Raw genomic sequence first — 13,281 nt, 5'->3', positions numbered from 1 at the left:
TGCTAAACTTCACTTTGATTTCTGCGAGTTAACTTGGACTTTCATTGTGGTTGCCCAAGGAGTCACTCCCCTCATAGTGTAATCCCACTGTACAAGTTTCAAATTTTGGAAGTAACTCCTTGTTCCTCAAGACATGAACCCACCTCTAATCTGGAGGAAGGGACTGCTCATAGTTAGGTATTTGTTTTCCACTATGGAGCTCTGTGGACCTTCTTCTACCCCGTCTGCCACTGGTCACTGCCAAGGGACTAAGCAGCTGCAGGTGTGAGCAGTCTGCACCTTCGACACTCCCAGAAGAGAGTGGAGAAGACACCAAACGATGATAATACTCCCTGCCCAGCATCAGAGCCTTGACTCACAATACCCTTGTTTTTTAAAGTTGTAGAGCAGAGATGAAACCTAAAATCACTACTAGAAGAACAGCAAAAAGAGCATTTATGTTTGATAGTCCTTCCTGGTTAAAAAAAAAAAAAAAAAAAAAAAAAACAACAACTAAAAAACCAATGTTGCTGCAAATAGGATTGATTACAGATCTCATTCTTGTCCATCCACTAGACCTGAGAAACAACAGAGGAATGCCACAAACAGCCAAGGGTGACCGAGAAGACAACAGGCTGGTTTTCTGTTTGTTTTTCTTCAAATTTTTAACAAGGGCAACAGAAACCAGTGTTTCCCAGGTTAAATTGTCGTGGTTTACCGACTGATTGTGGAGGACAGGCTTCTGAGAGGGCAATGTGAATATAAACCAAACCACCCTGGCTGGCCTGTGCTGCTCTGCCAGGGTCTCCTCTGGGAGATAAGAGCTTTCAAATTCAACAGAAAAGAGACAGCAGCAGAAAATATCTCCTATTATTGACCAATTCAGATTTTATAAGGTACTTTCAGGTTTATAAGTGTCTTTTCCTCGCTTTCTTGCTTCACTTTATGCAAGTGGGACAATCATAGCAATCAAGTTACTGTCATCAGCGCAGTTTATTAGCCTTTACATTGTTCATGATGCCAGTCTGCCCATGGTGGGACAACCATGCTGGAGAAATGAGTGCTTGATAGACATGAGTATCTTCCACGGAGCAACACTTCAGCCTGGATCACTGCAGGAGTCTGTGCAAGGCAGCAGTGGCATCTTTTGGACGTTGGTCTCCAAGAAGTTAAGGTGTTATTTCTGTTAAATGTGTGTTTCTTTGGGTGCTTTGGTTGGCAGTGAATGGAATCACAGAATCATATAGAATAAGAGATCTTCAAAGAGAATAAGGGACCTTCAAAGATCATCTAGTCCAGCCCCCTGCAATGAGCAGGGACATCTTCAACTAGATCAGGTTACTCAGAGCCCCGTCCAGCCTGGCCTGGAATGTCTCCAGGGATGGGGCATCTACCACCTCTCTGGGCAACCTGGACCAGTGTTTCACCACCCTCACTGTAAGAAATTTCTTCCTCATCCCTAGCCTGAATCTCCTCTCCTTTAGTTTAAAACCATTACCTCTTGTTGTATTGTAACAGGCCCTGCTAAAAAGTCTGTCCCCATCTTTCTTATAGGCCCCTTTCAAGTACTGAAAGGCCCCAATAAGGTCTCCCTGGAGCCTTTTCCAGGCTGAACAACCCCAACTCTCTCAGCCTGTCCTCACAGCAGAGGTGTTCCAGCCCTCTGACCATTTTTGTGGCCTCCTCTGGACTGTCTCCAATGGGTCCATGTCTTTCCTGTACTGAGGACTCCAGAGCTGGATGTAGTACTCCAGGTGGGGTCTCACCAGAGTGGAGTAGAGGCAAAATTACCTCCCTTGACCTGCTTTTGATGCTGCCCAAGATACCATTTGCCTTGTGGGCTGCAAGTGCACATTGCCAGCTCATGTCCAATCTTTCATCCACGAGTACCCCCAAGTCTTTCTCTGCAGGGCTGCTCTCAATCCCTTCCTCCCCCAGCCTGTATTGATACTGGGAGCTGCAAACCTCATCTGACAGTTTTCCTGCAGCACCAGCAGTGCTGCTCAGGACAGGGCAGATCTCTGCTTCTGGCATCCCTGTTCATGGCTGGAGCTCAAGGGGAAATCGGGAGGCTCTGCTGCCTCCTGAGACATGTCACAGCATGTTAGCCCAGCATCAGCTCATTTCCTAGCTGCTTATAAGTCATCTGACCCCCAGTAATCCAGAATCTGCCCAGAAAACCAGACCGCTTTCTGAAGAAAAAGACTGATGTGCTCTGAAGAGAGATAAAGGAATCAACAGCCTGGTCTCATAAGTCCCAAACAAGCTTCCAGATGAAACCTAGTGAGATTTTATGGTAGGCAAGAGGAAGGTAGACACTAGACTTCTGTCAGATTGTATTTGAAGGTTTGTTCCAGGAATAGAGCTACACACATTTTTAAATAATAATAAATATTATTTTATTTCTAATCACATTGAGGCCCCTGAAATTTCTGTCTGCTGACAACTCAGTGTCTTTATTTAGCCTCCTGCCAGTCCCATCCCAAACAGGAGAGCTGTAATTGTCTGTGTTTCTATGAAATTATGTTAGGTCACACAAGAAATTTACAGCAAAACAGGAAACCAAACTGGATCTTGGTTCGTCTCTTGACCATCAGTAAATCCAAACTGAAACTTGCAATCTCAGGAAAAGGCCCAGTTTCACAGTCCTTATATGTTATCTGAGCTTTCAGTGTTCAGGAGAACCAGATGTTTTGCGCCAGCCTCTGCCGTCAGTCACTATGGCACAAATCTGTGCTAACATTACCAGTTGCAGTTAAACTACTCAATTAAACGTTCTTTGTATTTTCACTAAGATACTAATGGCCCTTGCACCTGCTTGGAGAATTTAGCGGAAAAATGTATCTTAAAATTAATTAACAAGTCCCACAGTGGGAGAGAACTGCATCCACTTTAATAGCATGCTGGCAAGTGGTTCCCAGAAGACCACATGTTTTGGGGTGGAAAGACTGCCCTGGAGGTCACCAAGTCCAACCTCCTCCTCAAAGCAGGGCTGTTGACCGGCACTGGTTTGGATCAACCTGAGCTACATCATTTAGACTTATTTTGCACATAGACCATTATTCTACATCCTGGGGATGTAGAACAGCGGACTTTTCATTCATTTCACTGACTTCTGCTGGCAAATATAAACCCTGTTTAATATGTGTAAAAGGGATATCCATATTTTGTGAGCTGTATGTTGGTTCTCTGAAGCTACCTGCAGTCGTATTATCAGACAAACTCGGGGTACCAATTGTGTGAAGGTGTAAAGGTTGTGTAAATGTTGCCCCTGAAGTGTGCCATGAGCTGAGGGCAGTGAGTGGAGAAACACTGACTTCATAGCAGCTCACGTGGACTTTAAAGTACGAACGATGAACATGAGCATTTATATTACAAAGGTAGCTCAAAGAGAACTGAGAAAAGAGAGCTGGAAAGAGGCACAAAGAAAAAGTATTTGTGTAAATCTCTCTCCCCAGTGGCTGCATGGGGAGCTTCAGCTCTTGACTCGGTGCACTCTGAATTGCACCGCAGGAAAATACCTCGCAGCTTGAACAAGGTGGATGTCAGTGACCTCCCCCCAATGCATCCCCCTGCCTCCAGGAGGATCAAGTGTCCTTGGAAGATGAAGGTACCAGCTGTCTGTGTGGTCTTTGCCTTTCACTCTGAGCATAAGCCTCCTTACAGCCCTTCTGAACATCACCAGACAACTAGAGATCCTGAAAAATAGACAAACAGCACATCACCAACTCAAAACAGACAGCAGGTTAACAGAAAACACTGCTTTTATCTTATGGAACAGCATTTATTCTCCTTGATCTAATTATTTGTCATCAATGAAGTGAGCTAAAAAATGAGTTTCAATAATCCTTTATCCGTTCATAAAATTTACTTCAAGGTTAAGCACAGCAGAGACAAATGCTAATGCTGCTGTCTCTCTTGCCATTGAAAAAAAAAAAAAAAGCAAAATAGAGTTTGAAAAGAGAATAGCTAAGCCAAACTCATTTGCCAACAAGAGAAAACCTTGCAGAGGCAGAAACAGCCTTAGGAACAAGACATGGGTCTTCGTAGTTTCATTTTCTGGTGTCAGGAGGTGGAAGCCTCAGCATGAAATTCCCTCCCCTCCTGCCATGGGCTTGGAACCTGCACACCCCTTGTAAGACACCCCCAGCACTCACAGATGGGGCTGGGGGTATCCGGCTGTTGGGGGCTGGTGCTTGGCCCACAGCGGTGAGCAAGCACCGCGGACCCCCTTCTTGCTGGAGAGGGACATCAAGCTTTCACCACGTCCAGTGGCAGCCAGCCACATTGTACCCTTCACGAGCTTGTGTTAGGGCTCATAAAAGCTGAAAAAGTTTAAAATAGCTGGTTACTATTCTCCCAGGCTGCTACCCAACTGGAAAATGTACTTAGGACACCTGTGTCCATCTACAGCACCCAGTTGCCAGATCCCTACCCTAGTAAATTACCGTCTGCCAGATTCTCATAAGCATGAAGTCAGCCTTTTCTAGATCCAATAAAAAGCTGAACTAAAACATTCATTTCAGATAAATGCAGATGAGGGAATTAATCTCCTAACTCCACTCCTGCTGTGCAGTCTTACACATACAAAACCAAGTGGTGCCATGTTTCAGGTGCTTTGAAGGGTGAGAATCTGCAGGAGAACCTTAAAAAGATAAGAAATAGCAACATATTCTTTAAAATGTTGAGCTGATGTCACTTCAACATGAAACGTATGGCCTGATTCAGTTCCCTCTATGACAGGTAATGCCTAACGAGAGTTTCTCTCTGCTTCATTTCAGAACCACGACCGCACATGCATTGCGTGCAGAATCATCTACCGGTCAGACGAGCACCATCCTCCCATCTTACCCCCAAAGGCAGATCTGACTATCGGGCTACATGGAGAGTGGGTGAGCCAGCGCTGTGAGGTGCGACCAGAGGTCCTCTTCCTCACTCGGCACTTCATCTTCCACGACAACAACAACACCTGGGAGGGTCACTACTACCACTACTCCGACCCCATCTGCAAGCACCCCACCTTCACCATCTACGCCAAGGGACGCTACAGCCGGGGGGTGCACTCGTCCAAAGTGATGGGCGGCACGGAGTTTGTGTTCAAAGGTAGAGTGGCTTGCTACACTAGCAGTGAAGGTGGCCACATAGTTATGGACCAGAGCGGAGTTTGCTCATAAGTTTGGTCACTGGTGGTTTCATTTTGTCATTTTCAGGAGTTAGTCATCTCCTGGGAAGCCCACAGACACTGTGTGAATGCCCAGCCAAACTACACTGCTTCATGGTATTTCACACCACTGAAGCGATACTCATTTGAGGCAGAGATCTTTAAGTGCAGCACAAGAAAATAAGATTTCACATCACTAAGTCTTTGAGTCCGGTGGCCAGACTTCAAGCATCTAAGCAAAGCATCTGAGAATAGATCTGTGTTATAGGGCTCCTTCAGTAGGGAGAAAAGTGCACCTTCAGAGGGCATTTCAGGTCATAAGTGGTATAAATCATTTTCTGCTTAAGACATATACAGCAGCAGCAGCAACAAGCATGTATCTTTTCATCAGCTTCCAAGGGGCCCTAGAGCAAGTAAGGATGTCTCTAAAGGCAGGTCTGATTAATCCCACCACAGTGACGACTGGATGTATCCAACCAAAACCCCCTGAGTACTTTGGGAAGCAGCACTCAGTGGTGACGCCAGCCAGGTCCCTGCGGCTGAGCAGCCCTGCTGTGCAAATAGCCCCATAACACCCTGCTTAGAGAGAGATCAGCGGCTTTAACCACTCATAGAAGCAAACATCTCCAAAACACACCATCCTACCACAGCAGCAGCCCCGGCAGAGCCTCTGGAAGCCCCAAGCACTCTGTGGGCTCTTCTCCTCCTTATTTCAGTTACCATGTGAGAAACATACAGCTTCTTGCATGGCTCTAATTTAGGAAAGCGGCTAACTATAAGAAATAATTCAGCAATCTGTGATTTTCATAGAAGGCAGGAGAGATCCTCACCTATCAGAGCTTTTGCTCTTCACAGCTGCATGCAACATGTGCCAGCTAAGCTCCTGGGGTTGAACCCAGCTTTTGCTTGCATTTCTGGCCTACCTCACTATGAGGTCAATAATTCAGTTTTAGTAAAACTTTTAGGTTCACTCACCTATAGATGAGCTTTTACACCATTTAGGACAAATAATGTGGAACGTAGAGCCATTGAGTCAAATACCTGTTTATAAAACCTCAGAATGAAACTTCCATCAAATCTTACTATAAAAAGATATATTTTTATAAAAAGACACACACTATAAAAAAGACACATTCAAGCTGTTAACGACCTGCAAGAGAATTTGGGATTTTGGTGTGTTAGGAGGCATGAGGCCTGGTTATTTTCTTCTGTTTTGGTCAACATTATCCATTCAGACACCATTTTCCTGATATACAGTGTAAAATGCACACCAGGAATAACCTCTATTCAGCTTCCATAGGCTCATTCAATTTAGCTTTTCCTACTGTTTTAAACTTGTCTGAAAAATGAAACTTTATGTGCCTGAAGCTCCTTAGAAATACAGGCAACTTGGAATTGCAGAAGCTGTAGCACTTCTACATCTGATACTGTAAGCTGTAGCCACTGTTTAGATATGAGAAAGAGCATCCCTCTGTAGGTAAGCAATACTTTATAATTCGTGCAAAAACGACAGGTAATATAGGAAGATAACGAAGCTGCGGTACTTTCCAAAATTTCCAATTGGAAATAATTATTTTATTAGCTTTGCAGGGTAACATATGTTAAAAATTAGGAAGAATACATTCTAAACAGCCCTACTTATGGATTAATATGGATGGTAATAAAACATGAGTACAGTTTTATTGTTTCCTCTTTTACCTATCTCATATAACCAACCAACCAGGCTTTATCTGTAAATGATCACCTGGAATTTATGAAAAGCTCTGCTTAATCTCTGACTGAGATATGTGGCCATCAGGTTTTCTTCAACCAAGTTTGTGCACGCATGTGTTCTGTGATAGAATGAATTACGTCGAAGACATAAAATATTGCAAATAAATTTGCTGCAATATAAAGAAATTGATCTAAGAATGAACAAGCAGGGACAATTCTGATCTGACAGGTACACCCCAATCCACATGTTGCCTTCGCTTTTGTCCCTCTGCTGACAGCTCCTCTCTTCCCCTCTTGCAGTGAATCACATGAAGGTCACTCCCATGGATATATCCACGGCCTCTCTGCTCAACGTCTTCAACGGGAACGAGTGTGGAGCTCAGGGGTCCTGGCAAGTCGGGGTTCAGCAAGATGTCACTCACACGAACGGCTGCATCGCGCTCGGCATCCGCCTACCTCACACAGAGTATGAAATCTTCAAAATGGAGCAGGATGCCCGGGGCAGGTACTTGCTGTACAACGGCCAGAGACCGAGCGACGGGTCCAGCCCCGACCGACCAGAGAAGAGAGCCACTTCCTACCAGATGCCTTTAATTCAGTGCGCTTCATCAGTACCCAGAGCTGAGGAGTCACCAGAGGAGAATAAAATAAGGCTGTACAGCAGCAGGGCACCGGAAAAATATCCCAAGGCCCCAGCTCTTGCTTTGCTGTTGTTTATTTGTACTGTGTCATATTGGGACATTCTCAGCTAGAAGTGAAAAAAAACCCAACTTATTTTTCATGACTACAAAGCCAGGATTCCACCAGACTGGGGGTTGTTTTTCTTCCAAAAGAAAGGGACATTTATTTTCTTGATGCACTTGAATGCCTGAGAACTGTTGTTCTTTTCCTTACTTCCCCCCTCCTCCTTGAATCCAGAACAGCACTCGTTTGATGTTTGTGCTTTGAACTTCATCCAGTCTGATCCCTGGCCTGACATGACTGCACAAAAGTAATTGCACTTTAGGACTGCAGAATTCTGGGGTGGAGGGAGGGGGTCTCCTTTTATTTTTTTTTTTTTTTAATTGCTGAGGTGAACATTAAGATCCTGCTTCAGTCGTCTCTCCATCTTACCATTGTGGTACTCTTCTCCCCAGTGCTGGGGTTCTCATCAGAATTTAGCTCTGGGGAAGGGCTCGGTGTCGTGCCAGTACTGTGAGAGCAGCTTCCGCCTCTGACTTCACAGCTCTGCTGTAGATATGTATATAAGGAGGAAACCCAAAAAGATTTATCTTGTCCTTATCTCACAGCTCGTAACACGAAAAAGGAACATCAAATCAACAGCCATGTGTTCAGACAGTGCTAAATGGTTCATACCTCTAATTAAAAAAAATACTCCAAGTAATTTAAGCTCTTTTTACAATCATTAAGTTGTAAAAATAACCAGTGGCTTAATATTTTCTCATTCAATTTCCTTAGCTATGTAATTGCTTCAAGGTCTCCCTTTGTACCTAGCGTGTAGTTACAGCCAAGCCCCCTTAAAACCAGACAGAAGCAGCATTTTTCTGTCATATGCACACAGCACAGGTAAGTTGCCAACACAAGGCTGCAGGGACTTCTTCTGTTTTCATATTCCTGAGGCCTTACATACTCTGCATGCAGTGTTTGTGCCTTGGATTTTCTGTCAGCCAGGTGGACAATTAAAAAAGTACTTAAAAGGAGTCTATAAGAAAGGTGGAGACAGACTTTTTAGAAGGCCATGTTATGACAGGACAAGACGTAATGGTTTTAAACTAAATGCGGGAGATTGAGACTACACACGAGGAAGAAATTTTTTACAGTGAGGGTGGTGAAACACTGGTCCAAGTTGCCCAGAGAGGTGGTAGATGCCCCATCCCTGGAGACATTCCAGGCCAGGCTGGACGGGGCTCTGAGCAACCTGATCTAGTTGAAGATGTCCCTGCTCATTGCAGGGCGCTGGACTAGATGACCTTTGAAGGCCCCTTCCAACCCAAACTGTTCTATGATTCTAAGTGGGCTCTAACATGTTCTGCAATCCTATTTAGCAGTGTATTTTTAGCAATGTGACCTTATGTAGGAACAAGTAAAGATTTTCAGCAGCAAGCACACCCTGGTCCCTAGAAGAGCCAGAAAGCAGCTGGAAATGTACCCGCATCCATCTGATGGAGGGCAACTGGCCCAGTCTTACCAGAGGAAGGAGTAAGAGCTGCACAAATGCAGCTGTGTCCTCCCTTTTCTCCATGCTGGACTGTCCCAACACATGCCATGGTTTCACAGAATTTAAATCAGTGTTGGTTTGGGGAGACACTGCTGGGAAGGTGGATCGGCACAGCCCTCAGAGCATTCTTCAACAAGAGCCTGCCCAGGAAGCCCTCAGGTTTTCCTCCATGGCAAATTCATCTTTGTGTGCACACTGATGTGAATCAGAGCAAACCCTGGAGAGGCAGTAGGGGAGATATTTAAGGCCAGCAAGGAGTTACAAATTCATGGATGAACCATGCTCCCCTGCTTTCATGGAGAGCGAGCTGAGGGCATTGATTAACTTTGTGACATTTAGGCTGTGGCTTTTACAGGTATATACACCATGTTTTGGCTCAGAGAGAGGGCAAAAACCTGCATAAGAAACTTAAGGAGTAAGGTCATAGTGTCTCATAGTATCAGCAGCTTCTAGATGCTCAGTCCAGTACTATGGGGGAAAGCAGCCCTTAGTGTGTTATTTTCAGCATCACAGGAAAAGTATGTCGTGAATGAGGTCTTTCAGCTTTACACAGGTGAGTCTTCCTACTGTCTGCTATAGCAAAAGCATTCTTAGAAAACAGTGACAGCATGGACCTCATTAGCAAAATCAGCAGGAAAAAGCCCTTTGAGTAGCAAATGGCTACGCTCAGTCTGCCTACCTCCTCAAAATCAATGCCTTCTTGACAGTTTTTCGAAGCTGGCATCATTCTTGGATGCAAATTTCCTCACAATGGGAACAAAACTAGTTCATCTCATTTTGAGACAGCAGGAGGAAATGGGGGGAACAATCAGAGGCTCTCACTGCCAGGTCAGATCACATCTTTCATGTTTTTTCCTCAGGTAGATGAAAAGTCACAGAAAACTCACTAAGAGTCAGGAACAGAGCTCAGGATGGCTCAGGAGTCACCAGGAAAAGTGTTCATCCATCTGATATCAGATCTTATTCCAGCCTGCTGGAAGGAGCTGAAAGCCAACTCTCCAAGATTAATCAAGCCCTATGCCTATCTGATCAGCATTTCTTGATGGTCTTCTCTGCTCCACACAGTCAAACCTATTTGAAGAGTCAGGTCTGGATCAGTTACTGGTAGGGAGGCATCAGGAGCACAATTTAACTAAAGAGTCAAGAACAAGACACAATGCCTCTGAAAGACACGCTAGGAACCAGGATGGAGTTTGGTTTTCTCTAACTAGGCTTGAGTTTTGTATCCAGCAGATTGACACCAGCATATCTCCAAATGAGTTACAGAGCTATTATAAGAGTGTTGAATAAGTATAAATACTATAAATTACAAGATAGTTAACAAGATAGTTAACCAAGTATAAATACTCAAATACTAGCTTTGTTCTGTTTGAGACACAGTGGCACGACTGAATTCATGTTAGTCTTTATTTATGAGGATGGGTATGGCATGGTGTTCCTCAGATCATGAGACAAGCTTCTTCCACCACCAACAACCATTTCCACATTAGTTGGTCTCATCTCTGGTAAAAATCTCAATAGCCAGAAATTGTCAGACCCTGTTCCTTGCCTATGCAAGTGCCGCACACAGCTCAGTCCCAGCTAAAATCTGCACATGCTCATGGTGCAGGATTGAAGCCGAGAGCAAAGGAGCTGCCCCACAGCATGATGTTCAACACTCATCAGGGCAATGATCTACAGTTTATTAGTGCTTTGTGGCTTCTCTGTCAATTACTTAACGTCACAAATATTACAACAGTTTCAAGAGAAAGACCTGTCTAGTTGTACAAGAACTGCATTTTTTTTTCTTCTGTCACCTAGAGACAGTTAAAAAGGAAGCACTTTAAAAAAGCCTTCATAATGCACGACCAGAAATCTGATTTGGGGTTCCTCTAGTTTATTGTAGTGTTGATCAGAAACATAATTTTAAGATCTGGGTTCTCAGCGCATGCTGCACCAGCTTCCCTCTTTGTGCCTATATATTTTTCTCTATTTTTCTATTAGCCAACAGAAGCCAAGTTGAGAAAGAATATAAGTAAGTCTGCAGAGTGCAGTTTATTTGCCAAGCCATGTTCTCTGCAAGGCTTCTTCTAAGCTACAGGCACAGAACTAGGAGCTAAGCTTCCTTGATCTTTCGGTTTCATCATGCACTAAATTAACTGCTGCACAGCACCATATACATTTGTGGCACAATATATTCCATTCATTCTATTTCTCCAACCTGGCCTCACGTGCTGGCAGCCCTGGCTGCTAAAGAAGTTAAGCTGCAAGTGATTTAGCACTGGAGGAGCTACAAACTGAGTGACATGTGCCATACCAAAATGCAGAGGTTTTAAAAAAATTAAACAATTCATGTTGGTATCTTCAATAACTGCCGGTGTTGCCAGGACAGGTGAAAGTTTTGCCCTCAGTAATATCCTACTCAAGGAGCCACCTGACAGAACAAATGGTAACCCAAAGAAGTTCTTGGGCAAATTGTTTTAACAGGTTCTATTTCAGAAAAAGGACAAAAGGGATCAGAAAAACCAAAACAAGTGGTGTTACTCTGTCTCTATACCGTTTACATATTGTGCCTGCTGCCCTGGGGTAGAATGTCATTTTTATGAACAGAAGTCCATATTTGAAGATATAATGTCTGTCTTGCTTGAATTGGAGTGTGCTTGCTTAAAGTGCTGGATTTAAAAGAAATCTTTTTATTTTTGTAAAGTTATAGAAGATATTTTTCTTCTCAACTACGTTCAAGATTAAACTGCCGGGGAAGTTTAAGCACTTGTTAAACTATTGATTGAAATAAAAGAGACTAACTGAAAAATTAAGTATCTCTTTGCCTCCTACACATTAATTTTCTGTTCACTTTCTACCTGTAAAAAATTACAGGTGTCTCAGAAAGCAATAACCAAAAATCCCTCTGTTCAGTAACTTGTGCACAGAAAAGCTCATTTCTTACACTATAGAGAAGAAAACACTTTTGCTTGAGAACATGTCACTAGAAACAGCTCTGATGAATACAAGTGGGAAGATCTGGGTTGCACAGCACATCTTTAGGTTCTCTGACTAAAACAGGGTCTGGAAATGCCCAGCAAGTAACAACAGCATTGGCTTGCAAAGAGCATATGGTCAGAACATCTTTGTCAGGATAAAGACAGTGGCTTAAAAGAAACAAAGTATTTTTTATAAATGAGAAGTAAGCAAACAAAACAGCATCACTGCCATGATATTCCATCTCTCTTGATGTAAGGGCTACAACCGGGGGGGCTGGGATTAGAAAAGACTCTTTTCTTAAACAGGAAGAAAAACCTCAAATTTACTGAGAATGGAAAGAAAATCACAGGATAACAAGAGTATCTTTCTTCAGTGCTGTGCAGTTTCACTCCAGCCTCACTTGCACAAAGAAAGATGATGTGAAATGAAGCCAATGAGACTTCCACCATCACCATCAAAAGCTTGGGAGTCAAATGATTTCTGAGGTTTCAGAAGCAACTCAGAAGGCCCCTGAAAGATGAGCTTGATTTTCAGGAAGAATGCCCTAAATTACAAGGCAGTCCAAATGCAGTAGCCACAGCCTGTGAAGAAGTGGCACTCTTTCCACATCAAGTAGTGGGTACGGATGAATTCAGGCATAAATAGATTATACCTGGCAAAATATACTCACTCCTGACACAACAGGGAAGGCTAGGTAATAAAAACCAGCACTACTCATTCTGAATTTTTTCATTTATTTTCCATATTTTTTCCTCTTACTAGAAAGCATTTGCCAATAATTTTTTTCCTTCCAGTCTCCTCGTCTTTGGTGCAATCACTGTTGATGTCTTTAAATTACTATTTGCTGACAGCAATAAATAACAATAAGGAAATGAAGAAACAAAATTTCCACTCCACTGGTGAATCAGGCAGAAACAAACATGGCTGCGAGGCATGAAACCACGAGGACCCTCAATAGCTGAGGAAACAGCGCTGTTGGCCTGAGCAATTATTTACTAAGCACCTTCTCCCCACCCTTTCTTCATCACAAGTCTGCTCCAGGGTATAGGACCAGTCCATCACATGGATTCGAGCTGTGGAGCTGCCAGGCCTCAAGAACAGTAATTAATTCCTACGTGTCTCCCAGTCAGGGGAACTGCCCATGATCACTGCTCTAAAGCAGGTAGACACAATTCCCAACATTCTTTTCCCATGGGAACCACATTGGACCCGGTCCGCTGTCATTTCCATGACAGTCTATTGGAAAATG

At 43.6% G+C, this 13,281-nt stretch overlaps 1 protein-coding gene across 2 annotated transcripts in view; it reads left to right on the top strand.

Annotated features, from left to right (window-relative positions):
* APCDD1 (APC down-regulated 1) overlaps window positions 1-11,866 on the top strand; it is a gene marked incomplete at its 5' end in the record, with an annotated part of 33,909 nt that extends 22,043 nt beyond the window's left edge. For both annotated transcript variants that reach the window (XM_082046187.1, XM_082046186.1), the window contains 2 exons: window positions 4,761-5,082; window positions 7,154-11,866. In XM_082046187.1, the coding sequence (XP_081902313.1) occupies window positions 4,761-5,082; window positions 7,154-7,605 (774 nt within the window). In that variant the 3' untranslated portion in view covers window positions 7,606-11,866. The remainder of the gene's footprint in view (window positions 1-4,760; window positions 5,083-7,153) is intronic.
* Between the last annotated feature and the right edge of the window lie 1,415 nt (window positions 11,867-13,281).

The sequence above is a fragment of the Streptopelia decaocto genome (assembly GCF_964273445.1).
Source record: "Streptopelia decaocto genome assembly, chromosome: 2".
Taxonomy (NCBI): domain Eukaryota; kingdom Metazoa; phylum Chordata; class Aves; order Columbiformes; family Columbidae; genus Streptopelia; species Streptopelia decaocto.
The sequence above is the reverse complement of the archived record's forward strand: the minus strand, read 5'-3'. Positions and strand labels throughout refer to the sequence as shown.